The sequence below is a fragment of the Symsagittifera roscoffensis genome, chromosome 9 (assembly GCF_963678635.1).
Source record: "Symsagittifera roscoffensis chromosome 9, txSymRosc1.1, whole genome shotgun sequence".
NCBI classification, from domain to species: Eukaryota; Metazoa; Xenacoelomorpha; order Acoela; family Convolutidae; genus Symsagittifera; species Symsagittifera roscoffensis.
Genome location: NC_087070.1, coordinates 2,050,516 through 2,070,976, shown reverse-complemented (window position 1 = coordinate 2,070,976; position 20,461 = coordinate 2,050,516). Strand labels below are relative to the sequence as shown.

Sequence of the window (20,461 nt, the reverse complement as noted above, 5' to 3'; positions counted from 1 at the left end):
ACGAACAGACCGGCGAGTGAAAAGTTTGTTGAAAGCTCACTTCCAGGTGCAGATAGTGGACCTCCTAAAGGAGCAGAGGTACTACAAACCTTGAGATAAATCAACACGGGCAAGGCTCCCGGTGAGAGTCAGATCACCAGTGACCTTTTTAAATTGCTCGAGGATAAAATTCTCAAGCCTCTCAAAAAGATTTTCACTGATATCTGGCTTAATCCGGGGAAAGTTCCCCAAATTTGGAGGGACGCAGCAGTACTCAATCTGTTCAAGAAAGAAAGCAGAGCAGAACCGAACAATTACCGGAGCATTTTCCTTCTTGGCCGAGTTGGCAGTGTTGGCAAAGGTGATTGTAAATAGGGTGAATAAGCAGCTGCCCAAGATCTCACCTTATCAATTTGGGTTCCGAAGCCACAGGTCAACGGGCCAAGCTATCTTGGCAATTAGATGTTTGCTGCAAAGAAGGATTAAAAACCATCAACCTCTTTGTATGACTTTCATCGACCTGAAGAAGGCTTTTGATTCAATTGATAGGGAAGTGCTGTTTATCTCCCTAAGGGATTTTGGAATCCCAGGAGATATCATCAGTTTGGTTGAAGCGCTCCACGCCAAACCCATCGGCAAGCTTGATAAGGATAACACCTTTGCAGTGAGCCGGGGGTGAGGCAAGGGTGCGTTTTAGGCCCACTGTTGTTATCATCCGTTTTGACTTCCTCCTAAGTAAGACCAGTGGAGAGAGAAGAAACTTTGCATACGCTAATGATCTGGCTTTGATCTCTGACAACCGGGCAAATGCTACCAAGTCGCTGAATGAGATGGCAAAACTTTTGGATTGGCTCAATTAGAAATCTCTGTCGAGAAAACTAAAAGTATTGTAATTAACACCAAAGACAATACTATAGTTCCAACCAACGTACTCAGTGAGCAGGTAGAATAGGTTAATCACTTTGGGAACCTCGGCAGCATCATAGCATCAGATGGGAGCGCCGACAAATCTATCAGCGCTCGCATTTCTAAGACACGAATAGCAATGTTACGTCTTAGACCGGCCTTGGTGTCTAAAAGGTTGACACTAAGGAACAAGGGTATCCTCATTCAGGCATTCTTAAAGCGTGTCCTGCTATACGGCTTAGAGACCCTTGTAATCAGATGCACAGATCTTGGTAGCTTAGAAGCGGTTATACACCGCGCTAAAAGAATGTGTCTCACGCTAGAAGCTAGAAATGAAAAAGGAATTGAATAAAAAAGTAAAAACAAAGCCAGTCGCACATCAACTATGCAGGAGAAGGGTTCAACTATGCAGGAGAAGGGCTCAACTGTATGCCTCCTTTAAAAACATCGGGGTCGATAGCTTGAATGATCTACTTGAAGTTGCTAAAATTTGGCAAAAAGATTGGATTCGGCAGCATATAGCTGATCTTGACAACCATTGGCTCAAGACTAAGTGTGACCAGGATAACTGGTTGCACAATCCGACAACCAAACTTAAGTTCACAGACGGTGCGGATTTTAAGGCAAATGCTATCGACAAAAGGTCGCAAACAGTTCAATGCGCTAATGAAAACTGTGGTAGAATGTTTCATAGCAAAAAAGAGATGTACAGGCATCTCAGAGATAATCATTCAGAACCCTCGGTCCAGACCACCGCTAGTGAAATTGAAAAAATTGAAACTGATTAAGGAATTGAAAGAACTGTAACTGATAAAGGAATTGAAAGAACTGTAACTGATAAAGGAATTGAAAGAACTGTGACTATTAAAGGAATTGAAAGAACTGTAGAGATCCCCCAGCAGCCCAGCGACGGGGGGTCCAAAAAGGGTAAATTCGACTGCCCTCTGTCCGACTGTAACAAAACTTACGTCTATGTCAGCGGTTGGACAAAACGCATGCAAAACTGCAATCCGCATGTGAAACTGATCAGCGCATCAGAACCGACCGTCTCAGCACCGCAACTGAGTCGGCAATCCTTCGCATCAAACCAAGACACTAGCACAGGTGATGAGGTGCTTACGTGTCCGCTCGCTCTTATCGGTGCTCGGTTAGAAAGTCAATGATCAATCACTGTTATGTGAAGCACCGATATTCGTGAGTCAAAGCAAGGCCAATGCCCAAGCCACCAAATCATGTTGGCGTTATCCCGGTGCATACAATCAATAAGCAAAATTGTGCAGATTGTAGCGTCATGACCACCACTGCTACCTCGGAAAGGTAGAACGGGTTCCCGGTGGTGACTTTCATTTCGTTTGAATTAGTTCTTATGATTTGATAAAGTCAGAACCATTGCCCCTGGCCTTGACCAGCTGGGGTGCAGATGGGAGGAACTTACATTCGGATTACTTTGTTCGCAAGCCTGTATTCCTCAAATTTCAGAAGACTAGAGAAAAAAAGTTTTAGGCAGAGAGGGTATACTGAAATCAAGGAGATCCCTATTGCTGATCTCTCGAAAGATTTTACAAAGTTTTATCAACCAAGAAAACTTGTTGAAGTTTACAGTGGTCAAATAGATTTATTAAAAGGTTGACTACAATTGTTTATGTATGTATCAAACTAAGCGTTTACAGATTGACTTTCTCAAACATTTTCTCCTTGGAACGTATGTTTTCATTCTCTATAACTCTTTCAATTGTTGTCTCACAGTAAGTTCAAGTCATGCAAATGGGCCACGCAGGCGTTGTTGTCACCAGTAGTAAATCATAGCCTAAAATGGAATTTAGGGATGTGGCACAAACACCACAAACTTTCATAATACCTGTTTTTTTTTTCAAACATGAACTAACACTAAAATCACTGCAACATATGCGATTAAATTGCCTATGCTTATTTAGGCATAAAGCAGTAAATAGAAATATACCAAAAATGTCACCTAACAAGCACTTTTATTTGGGTTTTAGGTTGGAGAAAAAATGCATGGTAATACTATGCTCCGCATGTGTAATCAAAAGTCAAACCGCGAAAAATCCTCATTGATTTTTTTCGAAGCGTATTTACGAAATTCTTTTCACGAATCTATGTTTATTCCGACTACAAAGAGTGGAGGAACTTTGTCTCGAAGTTGATGATATATTTTGCTTTTTTTCCAAGCAAAATCGGTTACAACAAAGCAAATCGGTTCAAAGCTGAAGAGGTCGATTAATGTAACATATTATAGCTTTTTAAGTCGTGACTCGAAGGAAAACAAGTTTTCAAAAAAAAATTCATTCTATCGATGAAAAATGTTTTCATTTTTTGTGAATGACTGTTGTTGAAAAGACTTGATTTACTATTTCGATCGAGACTTCCTAAATTATCATCAAACCAGGAACAAAAAACGGAATAATTTTGAAACAACCTGCTATACTTGTTCAACTTGCTTTTTTTCGAATGTATTCATGCAATTTTTATTCCAATTTTGGAAAGTTCAGAAAACTAAATTTGCAGAAAAACAATAAGCTGACGAACGTTTCAGCTTCAACAAACTAGTCAGTTTCACTCTGTTAGGTCGTGTGACTTTTTTGCTACGTGTTTCGGCAAAAAAAAAGTTAGCGAAAAGATTTTCACGCTCAAATTTGTTTTCTGATACTTTTTCAGTTTTCCTTCAACTCCATTTGGTAAATGCAAGGCAAATTGCTCAAAGAACAAAATTGCAAATGGTTCAAATAAATGTGCATGAATTTGGTTTTGAAAAAATATATATATTTTTTAGATTTCCCAGCGGACTTCAGTTATTTAATAAATAACCCAATGTTCTCAAGCAGGGTTAGTTTTTTTTTTACAAAGTCTCAATCAATAAAATATTCCTGAAAAAATAGACGTGAGTCATTTTAATCTTACTTACTTGATTCCATTAATACATTTCCCTCTGCTGTTTAGGTTTTTGTTTGGCTATATGGATTTTTGAGTTCTCTCTAAACACATTTAGGGCCCTTTTTTCGAAATATTTTATAGAACTACTTTCTATTTTAAGGGCGTTGTAGGTATGTAGATATCGTGATCCATCAAGTCAACCGAAAAGCAGTCAAATTCATATTTGCTTTGATTTCATTCTTGCTTGAAACTGCTCCAGAAATAGCAGGTGTATTTATAAGCCTAATCACTCTGTAATTTCGTTTTCATTGTCAATAAGCGCAGTCAACATGCCTGCAGGCTAGCTAGGATCAACTGCTACAATCCGATATAAAGCATTTGTCTTATGATGCCGTCTATGTATTTTCAATAAACATTTACAATCCTTAACCTCGACGTGAACTTAATTGAACGTCAAATACAACTCATGTGTCAAACTTAAAAGAGCCGACGCAAAACATACAAAAATTTGGATTATTTGTCGAGCAACCAATTCACAAAAAATTTTGGGCGGATGGCCTTGATTTGTAATTAAGTATAAAACATTTAGGAGGTCAAAATATGTCGATGAAATGATCCCTACAACTTTCCGAGGATGACTCAATACCAGATCGAATGACATGTTATGCAACAACAATGACCACTTAACTAGCTCCATATGTCGTGTTGACAAAGCATCTAACAATTTAATTTGGTTCCGTAACCGAGTTTCGAGCGAACCACTCTTGTTATTAAGTTCCCGATCTCAAAACACGCCAAAAGTGGCATAGATGAACTTGAACCATTCAATGTTAACTGATACCCACCCGCTATACCAGCAAGAAATCTCTATCAATAAGTAAAATTTACATTGCATATCGAGCTCATCAACGAGTGTTTTCGCTTTATTGATTTCTCTGTTTGAGAAGAGATTCAGTTCAAAAAAATTCTTTAATTGCGTAAAATTTGTAATTTGAGGGAAACTGAAAGCATAGCAAAATAATCCAAATTGATTATTGGTTCCATTAACGCACCAACAAGACTTCAAGTTGTCTATTTTTGCCAAGTACATACGTCAAACCATACATCAAAGCCCTTTCAGTTTTAATAAGTGGCGGTAAAACAGAACCATCTGCAAAAAATTCAAATATTCCTTAAAAAATTCATGACTTCAAAATTTTCATGGCGTGGCAGGTGGTTCGAATTTTACATGCAGCACAGAATATTTAAGCAGCAACCAATTATTTCTTTACAACTTCATTAGTGGGCAGGGGATGCTTTCAGGCAGAAATAAAATTGCAGTTAATTCATTTACAATGAAACTACGCTCATTTTTAATTACAAATAATTATTCCAATATTTCTGAACTATTTATTTGCAAACAAAGTTTAAACAGGACATCCAGATATAATTCCTTTTTAGAAAACTTTGAGGTGACAATTAGGGATTTAAGCACAAATTGGTTGGAATTTCAAGACATTCAATGTCTTGTATAACACTAAATTCTTAAAAACTTTAAGCACTGAGTTAGTCCTTCGAAGAAATGAAAATGAACATATCGAGACTTGTGACACATAAAAAACGCGAACAAATTCGATCACATTCAAGCTATCTACACAGTTTTTTTCTTTCAATTCAAGCCCAGCTTAACAAGTGAGGAATAAATTTTGGAGCGTGACCAAATATGTGATCATCAGTTTTTGTGGAATGAAGATATTTTTGGCAGCGCGTTCGAATGTGAATTGTGTTGTTGACTGATATTCGATATGTCATTGAAACTGTTCGCGATACGACCTGAAGACGCCGTCAACTTCGTGTCGCCCATCGCTGCCGGCACAGCTACCCCTGTGACTCCGTTAGTCATTCCAGCGATGTTCAAGGTCATCGTTGAACTTGAGTTCTGCTTATTTGCCCCAATTTGACCTGTTGACAAGTAAGACATTTTGTTGTTTGTCTGACTATGCGACATGTGACCATTGCTGACCCCGTGACTAGTTGGTTCATCGCCAGGTCTTACAGTACGTTTGCGGATCCAGTCGTGTCTGAAGGCCTGGGAGGGCTGGAATCTTTTCTCTGGATCCCACTGAAGACAACCTTTTAGGAAGTCTATGAAAACTGGGTCGTCACACTCTTTCAGCGCTTTTCCCCATGACTTGGACCCTGGGGTTCCTCTGATCTTGTTGCGCTTAGACTTTCCAGGTCCTAAGACAACCTGGTCGTCCTGTAATGTGACGCTGCAGTACCTGGGGTATCCCTTGGAGCTAATGAAGTTGCGGGCTCTTTTCGACTGTTCTATGAGCTTCTGTGATGGCATGCCGAGTAGTTCGATTATACAGGCAAGCTGATCGCCCTCGTCTTCTCCTGGGAAAATGGGGATTCCGGTGTAGAGTTCGGCAAGAATGCAGCCAAATGACCACATGTCGATAGCCATGTCGTATTTAGCACCTAAATACAAACAGATATTTATTACATAGCCAAATAACGTTTGGAACGACTACTTCATTCTATTCACACACATCACATGAGCATCTTTTTTATGGTGTATTGAGTGGTTTTACAAGGTTATTTATGAAGAACAAATATGATGGTAATAGCTAGAATAAATGCCGAAATTTTACAAAAAGGCGAAGCGGAGATTCGGAACACTAGCTATTTAACACAAACATCGCAATACAATATAGTGAAGAGAAAAAGAGAAGGAAGTCGAAATTTTTTTTGATAAGTTATGTTTAAAATTACTTAGAAAGAAAGAAAGAAAGAAAGAAAGAATTTATTTCTTCAGACAATTGAATGCAAAAATACAGAAAATGAAGAAACACATTTTTAATAGTCATCATTGAATTTATCTGACATTTTGTATAACATATCTGAAGAGGATAGACCAAGGGCATAATAATTGCCCGCTTGACGTCTACCCTGGTGAACCTTTTATTAAAACCCAACTAAAACCCAACTTGGAACTAATTTACTACCTTTGTCTCAAAAAGTTATAAAGAGCAGCCACAAAAGGCATTTTAGTGGAGTTTGCCTTCCTTTTAACAAATGAAATGAACTGAACTTGAAAAAAAACCAAACGTCTAAATGCAAAAAAAAACATATCTGAGCGTGAACAACTTCTGCATAAAGGCGAAGCCGATCTTCGCGCCATATTCGATACCACATAAACACAAAACTGCAACCTTGCAGACGGAAAATGAACGGAAAGCTAGTAACTCGAATTGGAAAACAGTGAAACCAAAAAAATTGAAGTTTTCAACTTTCGAAGCAAAAAATGGATCAGGTTGAAGCGCATTGAATTTCCAAACTGCTTATAATTGACCTTTTATTAAAACCCAACCCATATTAAGAAAACAGGATGGACCCTTCCCTTAGATCGATCCCTCTTAAGCCGAAAACAAAACTGTTGTCATAAAAAGTTATAAAGCTATACAATTTTGATAATCAAAGTTTTTACGACTCAATCCCACAAAAACATACAGAAGTTTGAAAAAAAGGCTGCTAAAAAGCGTACCAAATAATCGAAATTGCAAGTGAAAAAATGGAAACTCAGCCGACAAATATCAGCCGAAATATTTTCGTACCTCCGATGAACTACAAGGTAGTTTTTTTGAACTCTCATGAAGTTGAATGTACAAAATTTTGTAAGAGCAGTATTTTATGCAGATATTTGTAAGAAAAATCGTTTCCGGGGAAAAAACTAGTTTCCGATTACAAGATCGCAAATGAAATATAACTGAGACACTGTGAAATTTGTCAAGTAAAACTTAGCAGGTGCGGGAAATGAAAAAAGCCCAAAAACTCGGAAACTTGAGCCCAGACAAAAAGTATTTATCTCTAAAATTTTCATTGCTCCAGATTTTTAATATTTTTTCATTTAAGTTTTTCGATTTTTATAAAAACTTCAAAAAAAACAGGAATTCAAAAACGATTGGAACAGTGACAGTTTCAAGCCAAAACTTGTAATCAAAACAATTTTGGAACATCCAAAAACTAACAAAGAGAACAAAAACATATTGACGAAAAACATATTGACGAAAAACATAATTGGTGTTTTGCATTCGATCAGACAACAGCCGTCTCGTTTTAAATGAAAAACTGTTGAAATCCCTTTCGGTAAGACAAGAAACCTTTTAAAATTTTCTCCCAAAAGGGGTCCTCTTTCAACCGTTTGAGTGAAATTCTGCGTTCTTAAATTTCAGGCATCCCAGCACAAATCTGTCGACGATAATCAGATATTTCGAAAATCATCGTAGTGTAATTTCAACAATATAACTGCCAAAAGTTCAAACATAGATATAAATCGTCTTTTCAGATTTATCAAGTTTCCTCGCAAATTAGAGGTAGAACTAAATACAAGGTAAACAGTTCTCATTTACAGCTTCAATTTAAGGCGTCAAAAATATTCAACCTGTTGAAAATCAGCCACTTTCAAGCAGAGCACAGGTAAAGCAATATCGACCAAAATAGAAATGGTTAAAATAGAAACATGACTCCTAGCATTTGGATTCAGTTCAAATAATTGAACGTAAGCTCTTGGTTGCTTTTAAGTACTTAATCCCTCTTCCCAAATCGATTAAGTTTAATGCGCATTGACAGGAAAAATTGAATCCAGAAACAATTGATAAGGCAAAGTGGGAGTTGATAAAAAAAATGTTTTAAAAATTGTATCCACAAAAAATAAAAAGTACATTTCAATTACAAAAATAATTACAAACCCTTTTAGTCAAATTAGGTTCATTCTGCAATACACGGTGATGATTCAACCTTGTTGTTTAGCAATAAATTAAATGTGATACCTTTCACACAGAAGCGAAGCGGAACATATCTTAGTGTTCACTTGAAAAAATCATTTACCAGATTTCGACAGGAAGAAGCTTTTATCTAACTTTAAGATTTCGAAACAATTTAACAAAAAAAACACATTGTCGTCAATTGGTGTTTCGCATTCAATTATCAGACAGCTGATAAATAAAAACAGGCGCAAGACTCATTGGCAGAAACCAATAGTAACAACCGCAATCGAAGTTAACTTAGCACAAAACAAAAAAAACTAAGTTAACCTCTCTTTTTAAAAGATAAAAAAGGGGGGTTTAATAAAGTTTAAAAAATAACGCATAAGAGTCCGTGCGCTGTGAAGTAAATTGACAAACAAACAGAAAAACGATAATCAGAAAATTGTTGTTTTTTTTTATTTCGCACCAGTTACACGCTGTAGCCTGAAAGAATCTTTCAGAAAACAACTTCGCTGACTAGGGTATTAGCAAGAAAACATATTAGGGTATTAGCTAGGGTATTAGCAAGAAAACATAGGGTATTAGCAAGAAAACATATTACCGAAGAAACGTCTTAGCACCCGCCGATAAGACACTTGCTCTCGCAAGAGTGATAAGACTTGAATAGAGTAGAAAATATCAGACAGTACATTCTCGGATTGACGAATGGTAGAATTTCACCTATTTTAACAAGATACCCCCGGCGAAAAAAAAAAACAATTTTCCAGTAATGATGAATTTCAATTCAACCTATTCATCAACTGCTCGGTAAAAAAGTAGGAGCTGTAAAGCAGGTTGAAAATTTAAGAACCTTCTTGAGTCAGTTGGTTTGGGGCAGTGGTAAGGATTTGATAATACGTAAAATACGGCGATAAAAGCGAGTTTTCATCCCAATTCCGTCGTATAGTACCTAGTATGGTACTTTATAACAAGCCCCTTTCGGTAGGTATTAAACAGAAACGAAACGTTTAATAGTAAATTTGGCTGAGACCAGTTTGCCCTTGGGGTCTTGCAAAGTAAAAAACTATGAACTCGAAATCCTTCAATCCATGCTTAGTTTTTCCAAAAGTTGTTAAGAAGACATCAAGCGTCACAGCAATCACCGGTAAACAAATCGACTGTTATTCTCAGGCTGCTTCTAAATATTAAATAATCCGGATATGAAAAACTCAAGCTCTATAGTAGAAGGAAATTTGAGCCAAAACAGGATCAAAAAGGTTTAAATTATTGGTAAACAACAAGGTCGAAATGCATATAGCGACTAAACTGTTTTGAACTTCGCTGTTTTTTTTTAAATCTTATCTTCGGGCAAATTTTATGAAACTAACTTTATTGCCTTCCCAAAAAAAACTCACTCGTAATTACATTCTAATAAAAATAGTTTTCATATCGCTTCTTTGGCATATATTTTCCATCAAAAAGTAACAATTACTTATGGCCCTTTCAAAGCCAATTTGATATATCTGACAAGTTCAACCAAACTCAAAGCACTTTGACTGAGTGTTCTCATCAGATCAACCACTTATCCAGGCGCAAAAGGTCAACTATAGGAACTTTCAGTTCTCTTTCTGTAACCCCTAGCTTTTGATTGTTGGTTTAGATTCTTCAACTTTGTTCAGGCTGATTTTGACAAAAAAAGTATGATTGATTGAACAATATTGGGCTAGAGGATGAATTGATGTGAACAAACATCGCATTTACTCTAATTCATAAAACAATCTCTAATTCATAGCCAAATGAGTCATTGCAACTTCATCTGAAATTTTATTTAATCACCAACATATTCATTTCAAGTATTGGCCATAATGGGATTTATAAAAAACAGGAAATGGAACTGAATTGAAGTCACATATGTGCCAGGGCCATTTAATAATTAGGTGAGGATATTTGGTACAGCACAAGGAAGATTCAATTAGCTTTCGCCCTCCCCTCAAGGATTCTACCCACTGACTACCCAAACTACCCCCTTGGTACTATTTTGCCATTTCCAATTTTTGGCTGACCGATTTCCACTTTTCTATTTCTGAGGACGTAGCGCGCACCTAAAAAACCGCAATATCCTCCGTTAACCTTTGGAGGTCAGAAGTTTAGAAGTTCGAGTACCGCCTATATCCCCATTCGCGGCATGAGTGTGAGACAAGGGGACTATTCGCGTGGGAAAAGGCCAAGATAAGAAAACTTTCAGCCAATTAAAACTTCAACATTGATTGTCCAAAACGTTGCCAGGTATGAAAAACTATTTCAGATTGGCTAATGTACCTTTTTTATTTGGATTTTCTGCCATGAGGGATTCCCCACAAGGCAATGTTTCCCAGCCCCAAAAATATTCATGAAAAAATTATATATCTAGGGTTAGCAGCAGTTCGCCATAAAGAGCTGAAGAGCTCGTATATATGCTTCCCGCAGTACGGGTAAAATAATTAAGTCTTATTGCTCACACTCACAAAGGTTATGAAAAAACTATGCTTTAAAATACATTGGTTTACACAGAGGCGAGGCTGCGCTTCGGAAACACTCGCAAGAACATGGCAAAAAAGCAGCTCTATCAAGTGAAATAATAAAAATTAGAAAGCCTCGAATTAGCGAAAAATCGGCTATGTGCAGGATTCGAATCGGCGACCTACTGCAATCAAGAGACTTTGAGTCTGACGCACTATCCACTCAGCCACGCAAGTTATACAACCTACAAACACTAGTTACCAAAAAGGCAGTTAGATATGCTAATAAATTGCCCAAGCAATTCAGCAAAAGTGATACCAAATACAAATAGACTCAATTTTGCAAGTAATAATTTGGAATATAACAAACTGAAGGCATCCATACCAACTTTGCATGTAAGAAATTGCAAAGCATAAAGCCACATTATGTATAAAATTATGTATAATGTATGCATTTCAAAAAATTTCGAGATATAATGAATTAGAAAAATTCTGAAATCGGGTTTTCATTATTGTTATGTTGATTAAAACAAATCACTTTTTTCAGTTCATTTGATGAATTCATAAAGCATCAACTGTGTTAACCTATCTATACTCGAATGTCAAAGGACATGCTATGAAAAAGCTGTAGAGCTGCCCCAAAAGTAGCACCAATATTTGCCACTTAGGTTGGAAAAAAGTTGTTATGGTTTAGGTTTCAGGTACTAAAAATTAATAGGGCAAGTCATATATCATATTTAAGTCAATTAGGTTTTATCTGGACCCAGTAAACTTGAAAAAAAAGTTGTACGCGTTTATAGACACTTTTTGGAAAGTTTTGAAACAAAAAAAAAACACTTTTTCTGGCGCTCTCCCTACCCAAATTAAGTATATTTTGGCGCCAAAGGCGCCTCAAGAAAAACTTTCGGGTCGGGCAGCCAAAAATTGAAGTCTTAAAATAGTACTAAAGAATGGACCCTTTGGGTCGCCGGAGCGTCGAATCCCTGAAAGGAGGCGTCCGCCTACCCCCACCCAAATCCGCTACTGTTTTGTGTAGTAGCTTACTAACCAAGTATGACTTCTGGGGCTCTGTAGAAGCGCGACTGAATGTACGTGTAGATCCTCTGGTGTTCGTAGCAGGAGCTTCCAAAGTCGATCACTTTGATTCCACTCCTCCCTTGCTGCTTCAGCAGAATATTCTCCGGCTTCAGATCACAGTGGATGATTTTGTTCCGGTGCAGACACTCCAGACACTGGAGAAGTGAGTGTGCGAATTTGCGGACTAGTTGCAACGTGAATCCGTGGAATTTATTTTTCTTGATAAGCTCATATAAGTTCATGCTTAGAAGCTCAAACGTTATACACTGATGGTTCCTGAATTCAAAGCTCTCCAAAACATGGACGATATTGTGGTTGTTGTTCACATCTTGGCGCCTCAGATGTTCTAGGATCCTAATCTCTTCCTGTGCTTGTCTGTGGAATCTCTTCTCATTTCGCACCATTTTCAAAGCAATGTGGGTTTGGGTTTTGTGGTCGTAGCACTTCAGCACTTGGCCAAAGCTTCCCTTGCCGATCACTTTCAGCATTTCGTACCTGTAGGCTACGTGATCATGAGGTACTGGAATGTAACATCCGTTTTCATCGTCGTATCCGCAGTTCTGGTTGCCGCCGATGATTCCTGATCTCTTTTTTGCATTTGGACCACAGAAGTAGACTTTATTGTACACATAAATTTCCCTGTGCTCAAAATCTGTGAGTTTATGCATGTATTGCTTCATGGCTGAGTCTACGGTTAGGGCGCCACCTGGAGACACCCTGGTATCTTTTCCAGGAAATTGCCGACTGGACGCGTTGCTCTGGTTCGAGGGTCTTCTTTCTAGGGTTCGGTTCGAGGATTCTCGATCCCTGGATCTTGGCAAGGATGCTGTTGAATAATCGCTGGTTTTGTTCGCGGCGATGTTCTGTGTTGTTGGAATTCCGCCACCTGCGGTCAGATCTTTCTTCGACTGCCAAAACTGTTGGTCTTGAGATCCGTACAAGGGCTGCACAACCGGGTATGAATGTCCGGATACCTGTGGCTGATTGTCAATCAGGGAGTGGTTCGAAACTGCATTATTCGCATTACCGTTGACCGGGACTCCGCTTTGTGGCGGTTGGTAGTAATTTGGGTAACTGTTTTTGTGTGACACGTAGGAATGGTGCACTTGATGATTTCCGGCCCCGCTACTATTCAAAGAGGTCATGTGACTATTTTTGATCGGAGGTAGATATGTCCCGTTATTTCCTCCAACTCCGTTTTGATTCATAATATTGCTGTTGCCTTGTGTCATCACGCTATTAGTTGTCACTTCAGACGATCGTCGGTGACTATGTTCGCCTGAAATCGGACCAAGGTTCGTCGTATTACGCAAAGTGGATATGTTGTTACCAACACCAGCGGCGTTAGGGCCCATCAAATGTCGACTGGCGGTTGTTCCGAATGCACGACGTGCGTTTCCGGGAGATCTGTGAGCCGATAAGGTATCGACCGACATAAATTTTAACTGCACTTAAATCAGTTCGCAGCCAAACGAAATTCAATACAATAAGTTCGATTTGAAAGCTGGTTCGTTTCAGGTCAAAATGAAGCAATTGCTGTTATAGTCAAGTAAAATAATGATTCGGTATGAAATGTAAATGACCATACAAAATGATCCGTCAACAAACAAATATCAAGTGTCAAGTTAAGGACTTGGACTTTTTCAGAGATCTGAATTATCACGGAATGTTACGAAAGCAGTGGTTCACACCCAGTCATTTCGATCGAGCAAAAACGGTAATATTTACAAAATCAGGTGCAAAACTGGTTTGACAAAAGAGCCCAATTTACGGCGGGCTAGGTTCTATGCTCCCACGAGAATAAATTGTGACCATATTACTAATGGATCGAAATCTGGGCACCGAAAATAGAGGTGCACTTTTACTGCAAAGAGCTCTTTCTGAAGCAGAGTGCAATTTCATTCAAGAGTAGTATAGTTGAACTCCCGGTTAGGGTACTGGAGCTTGAGGTTAAAATTTCACCCAAATTTAGAGTCGCTAACTAAATCTATTTTTGGGTTTAAAAAGATGCTATCGCCGGTCCTTTTTACAATTCCAAACAGGCCTTTAAAAACCAGTTTTGTGGATATTATAACAAAGTATTAGGGATGGTAACAGTGTTGTGTTATAACTTCAGCAGTGGTAACTTGCAACCCTCTCTTCCTGTAGCTCTGTAATTGGTAGCATGTTGTATGATATATTGGTAATGCAATGAAGATTCTATCTGAACGGCGGAGTGTACGCACTAGTTAGCAATGTACTGTTTGTTGTAGGAACTAAAATTGTAGAGAGAGAGAGAGAGAGCAAATCCCTGATGCTACCACGATGCAATATTAAACAGCAGTCTAGTTTACTCTCAGCCTCTATTTATTTCTTTCTTTCTTCCAATCCACCAACCAATGCGATGGTAGTTCCTTCTCCTTTCTGTGTATTATCGCGTTTTTCTTCCTACTTTAAGCCGCACAATGTTCAATAGCGGCTCTAAAATGGAAACAACATAAAATATGTAACAAGTTATTCAATATTTTTATGCTGGTAATTCAAAAGAGGTAAAAATAAAATAAAATAACGGCAGCTGACGGTGGCACTAAATAATCAAATAATGTTACATTCATGTAGTCACAAGCGAGCAAAAATTTACAATTCAAAATTTATGTGCTGCCCTTACATAGAAAAACTAAGCACCATTGTACAATTTGATATATCGTGTTAAGCTGACGCCTCAGAGCTTAAGCAGTGGTAATAGTTGGTAAGAGCTTGTTCAAACGATGAACAACTGTGTTTAAATTCTCTTCATGGAGATGCCAAATTTGAACCAAAGCGCTTTACTCACTAAAAAATAGTATAAATAAGCGCACATGCTGCGTGAACACAACATCTGATAATGATAAAAACAAATTATCAAAAAGAACAATTACAGAACCAAATTTATTCTTTTGAAGAGCGTAATTTCTTAAGATGGCATTGATTAATTTTATTTTCGTTGCAAAATCCCCGTATGACTTTCATGCTTTAAAGTACAGTATTGGCCAATTGCATCACAACAGCGTTTTATGAAGTCATATACACTATAAACAAGGATAGCCGGTTACTGTGCAATTAGCACAGAATGTTCCGATCATAGTCTTTGAAAAACACACTTTAAACAGTTTTTCAAATTAGTGTCGTTATTTTTGGGTGATGTGATGAAAGGATCTGAACAAAAAAACTAGAAATTAGGCACGTTTGACAGTTATACTAAAATAGGCAAATCGGGCAACACATTTTGAAGAAAAATAACTAGAAAAACAAAACAAAAATAATAAAAAATCGAACAAAAATAATCAATATTTTCAACTTTTTTGGCGGAATTTTTTGAAATTTTGAAGTTTCTATTCCCAAAATGGCGTTAAAAAACGCCAAAAACTTTTTTACTCGAGTAAAACTAAAAGTAAGCAATAACAAGTTTTTGTAAACGGCTTAAATTAAGCATAAACAAGCCATCTCGCTCGCTTTATTCGCTCAAAATAGGACGAAAAATCAAAAACTTCAAACCGGTTTTTCTAGACACTGAAAATTTTAATGTGGTTCGACTCAATACTGAAAAGACTTTAATATCATAGACCACTCAAACCAGTCCGACGACAATGTAGTATCTGATTTTGCGTGGAAAACAAAAAGTAAAAACAAATATAGCTGGTTAATGTGGTTAAATATAGCTGGTTATAGCAGAATGTTCCGACCAAAGTTTTTAAAAAAATACAACAAAAATTTATCAAATTACTGTCATTTTTTTTCGGCGTGGTGTGATCAAAGGAGCTGAATAAAAAACTGGGATTAGGTATAATCGACAGTCATAGTAAATACGCAAATTGAAAAAGAATTTTTGTAGAAAAATTACTAGTAAAACGAAAAACAATCAAAAAAATTTATTGCCGTTTTTTTATTCCAAAAAGACGCTTAAAAACTCAAAGAAAACTAGGGTTACCCAATTAGAACTAAGTTTTTACGTTTTAAATTAAACTATTGTGAGCTTTCAAGCAATTAAAATCAGACTTCTCGCTCGCTCTACTCTCTATAAAGAAGAAACAATCAACAATTTCAAACCGATTTTTCTCGACACTGTGATTTTTTTTTTTAATTTCCATGTGGTTCGAATCTCGACTGTAAGGGCTTTAATATGATGTATCTTTCAACACAGTCCGATCAATATTTGTGGTACCTGATTTTGTGTGGAAAGCAAAAAAGACCAAAAACTAAAACAGACCCCAAATCAAAGTTCTTACCAATTTTCAATGGTCGGAAAAACTGACAACTAAAATTCATATTAAAAAAATTGCTCTAACATTCCGAAACGATCGGCATGTTTTTTCCTTTAAACTCAACCCTATCATTAAATGACCCCAGTCTGAGTGACAAAAGAACTAAGCAATTTTTGGCAGTCACAGTAGGAATTTTTGGCAGTTACGAATTTTTGGCAGACTAGGTCGTTTGGAAAATAAATTTTGTAGAAATGAAAAAAAAATCGTAAAAACACGTTTATAATTTCAAAAAATTTTTCTCATTCCTGGCGCTATAAACTAACTTTACTCGGATAAAAAGCTAAGTTTTCACGGCTTAAATTAAGCTATTGTAAGCCTGCATGCTAATTTAATAGCTCGAAACTACACCAACAACCAAACATTTCAAAATTTTTCAATCTGTGACAGTCGGTCATATTTGGAAGTTTGACCTTGAGAAAACGTTTAGTCTGGATTTTGGGGTGAAATGCAGTTTTTCAAAATTTCGAGTTGAGCATGTCATGCTCAAGTTTCTCGCGACAACTGAAAATATCAGAAAAATAATATCAGAAGATTCGAACTACAATCTCGGGAAAGTAGTCAAAAATAGCAGCAAGAAATTGCTATTCGCAACTTCCGATACATAAATCGAAAGAGAGTAGAGCTGTCTTATTCGTGGCAGGAGAGACAAAATAATCGAGAATGAAAGGAGTGTAAATTCAAGTGGACCAGAGTGAACCTTCGGTGGAAAGGTGGACAACCGAAGTCTCCCAATGGTCCAGACCCAAAACTTATTTCTTGAGCTAAATTTAATTCATTGCCAACTTCTCGAGTTAAACTTAATTACCCATCATTTCTAGAGTTGCTCTATAGTTTAGTTACTCGATTCTAGAGGCCGTGACGGTATGCAAGTACCAAGTTTAATTTTCTTGAGTGTGTTTTATTTTGTTATTGTAACATTCGCCCGGAAGTACATACCGACGGAAAATAAAGCTAGGTTCTAAAACGACTGGCTAGCGGCTAAGCACATCTTTTCATCGTCAATGCTTTTGTAACAGTCGCCTACTTCGGTCACATATGAGGTTAAAGAAAAATAGGCCCTATAACCATTGGCTCAAAAGTCAGGGACACTATTTCCTGTGTTTTTCTACCTCGAACGGTCGGAGCCAATTCGGTTCGCTTGCGACATGAGACTAAAAACCCGTTACAGCTTAAAGGCCACTACCAAATACTCCCCCACTCTAAAAATTAAGAACGTCCCCATACTTAGGTCTCAAAATAGCCAAAATACACGAACGCCGTTAAAAACAGGGTCGGAACAATCCGCACAGTTACTTTTTATTAGACAGTGGAATTTTGATCCATTTCAGATGGATCAACCTAAAACTCTCCTTATCTCAACATAACAATCATAAAACACACTCAAGAAAACTAAATTGGGTACTCACATACCAGCACACTCAAGAATTGGAGTAACTAAATTAATCAATAACTCTAGCATTAAGTGTAATATTTTGAGAAGTTTGCTGTCGATGAATTCCAGCAAGGGAAATAAGTTTTTACTCTAGAATCAAGTTTTGGGATTGGACCATTGGGATACCCCAGCTGTCCACCTTTTCACTCAGGGTTCACTCTGGTTCAACTCGAATAGATATACTCTTCTTTTGTAATCACTCCTTCTTCTATTTCAGGATAGGACGGCTCTACTCACGTTTGTTTTGTATCTGGAAATTGCGAATAGCAATTTCCCGCTGCTTTTTTCAAGTACTTTCCCGCAATTGTAAATCAGTTGTTCTGATCTTCTATTTCTGAGATTTTCAGTTTTCGCGAGAAAGTTGAGCATGACAGGCTCAATTCGAACTTTTGAAAAACTAAATTTCCTCCCAAAATTACGTAGTTCGTATTCCTCAAGGTCAAACTTCCAAATATGACCGATTGGCACATACTCCCCGGACTCAAGATCGATGTCCTCATCGCGTGTTGCCGCCTGCCAGTGAGTCCCCAGAATACCAAGTGTTGCTCAAGATACAGTGCCAGTGGTCATTTACAGAAGTTTGCAGCAGACTTAAGTTTATCTACACCCCAAAATTCACAACCATATAAAATTGTCACACTATCGCTAAACAAAAGCAATCAAAATTTTCAAATACCTGCACCTTAAATATCCGCTTTTGAAGCTTATAATAAAATTTCTTTTGTCCTATCCAATCAGGAAATTGTCATGCAACATTTTAATTTATATAATAATTATAGCATATTAATAACAATACTTTGTTTTGTTAAAATTTCTTTTTCGTGACCTCGGATTTCATCCAAGTTCACACTCGAGTCCCTTCCTTTCCCTCTCAAGATTCAAGAAACCCACATTGAGCTCCCTGCTCACTTCGTATTCCTAGCCTTCGAAGTGCTAGGACCTGACGAATTTGACACCGTGATCTGCCTTAGTAGCGCTTCCTCATCATCGGAGTTAATCACAATTTCTTCCCATGCTCTCAATTGTTCGACGGATTGCATCCACTCCTTCTGCTCCTGCAACCTCGTTGCCTGATTCGGTAAACCTTTCGTTTTCAATTCCCTGTTCAAGCAAAAGGAATTGTGCAGGCTCAAGCTCACGTTCTTCGCCAAGTCTTCCTCCAGTATCGACTCTCTTGCTTTGGTATTATCTCTAGACACCCTACCGACTCTTTTCCAACCTGTTGTGATCGCATTTCGATGGGTCAGCAGTAGTCACTTGAAGGCTTCCGGACCTATCTCCGCCAGGAACTGTCGATATTCCTTTTGGTATTTCTTCATGTGATCCTTCGTCGCTATGTACAACCAAGATGTCAACGTCGCTCGAAACCACGGAAAGAATTTTATGCGGCTCCATACGTGCCTGACTTCCATTGGTATGGCGAATACCTTGCATACAGTCTCAAACAACTCAAGTCTCCTGCTGTAATCTATAGCGTATATCGATTCCGCCGTTGGTGTCTTCGACTCCCTATAATTCGTTACCTTTTCCTCGATCCATCGTAAAGCCAACATCGTACTTACTACCAAGATAGTCACCTTCTGCTGATAATCGGGTAACCCGATTGACCAAATTTCTTCTGCATCCCACACTAAACAAAAATTTGTATGCTCCGGGTACCACACTGTCTGTGCCAAGCAGTGGCATGGGCACTCCCCATGTGTAATTTCTATGCTTCGGAGATTGCGTTCTCCCGAGGCTTCCAGCAGAGGCTCCAGTTCCATCATTTTCTCGTGCATCATATCATCCTCCTCCGGCGCTGGGACACTATTCATCGGCTTCCCGATGGCATTCTGTCTCTCAAAATTACTCCTGTTTTCGTCTCCTAAGCTCAAGAGTTCTTCTCCCCAGATCTCACTCAAGACATCTCTTTGTGCCCTTGGCACCGTTCCCAGGATCTTCCTCAACAGTCTGTCTGAATGATGCGACATTCGAGCCAGCCGTACGCACTTGGGTACCGAGAAGGCCTTATCCACTAAAATCCTTTGGCTGGATACCTCCACCATTGCCATGTGCAATGGATAATGGCTCCCACATACGTTGGCCATTACTGATCCCACTAAGGACTTTGCATTTACAGGCAGGCCATAAGCTTCGCTCACTGGAAATCCCATCTCCGCCTCTAGACCAACTTTCCACCCTCTGATATGTTTCTGGGTGGTTTGCAACGCCCCTGGCCACGACTCCACGCTCAACGCCGTCACCAAATGGTGTTCAGACTCCAGCATCTCCAGTGATTGCAGACTACGCATTCTAGAGAAGAACCCCAGCGCCGCTGCTATATTCACTGTAGTGTTCGTATAGCACTCAGCCATTATCTGCACCTCGCTCTTCTCTCTTTCTGTTATGTCACCAAACCAAGTGACTAGGTCTTCTCCCTGGAAAGATTGTATTCTGGCACATGATCGTCCATCACAGGTGTGCCCTCCGCCTCCGCACGTCAACTCAAGACAACTACCAGGTTCCAACTTCTTTACTGATCCCAGCTTACTCGTTGCTTCGCCCGACTCTTTACTCTGTGGTAGGATCAATTTGTGTATCACGTCCAACGTTCCCAGATCCTCATCTTTTGTTAGTGTTAGCCTCACTCGTTCCGTGACTTCTTCAATCAAGCTCGCATGGAGATGT

At 38.4% G+C, this 20,461-nt stretch overlaps 1 protein-coding gene across 1 annotated transcript; it reads right to left on the bottom strand.

The window, feature by feature from the left end:
• Positions 1-4,727: 4,727 nt before the first annotated feature.
• Positions 4,728-14,826, bottom strand: LOC134853900 (dual specificity tyrosine-phosphorylation-regulated kinase 2-like). The gene is made up of 2 exons (XM_063869863.1): positions 12,054-14,826; positions 4,728-6,240 (listed from the first exon to the last, which is right to left on the bottom strand). The coding sequence occupies exons 1-2, from the start codon at positions 13,516-13,518 to the stop codon at positions 5,489-5,491; spliced, it is 2,217 nt and encodes a 738-aa protein (XP_063725933.1). The 5' UTR covers positions 13,519-14,826; the 3' UTR covers positions 4,728-5,488.
• Positions 14,827-20,461: the final 5,635 nt, after the last annotated feature.

What these genes read in the sequence shown, in the direction of transcription:
- LOC134853900 (XM_063869863.1), bottom strand. Translation starts at nt 13,518, where the DNA reads ATGTCGGTCGATACCTTATCGGCTCACAGATCTCCCGGAAACGCACGT. An exon ending in AGCCCCAGAAGTCATACTTG is followed by an intron (nt 6,241 to 12,053) that starts GTTAGTAAGCTA and finishes GTTTGTATTTAG; the next exon opens with GTGCTAAATACGACATGGCT.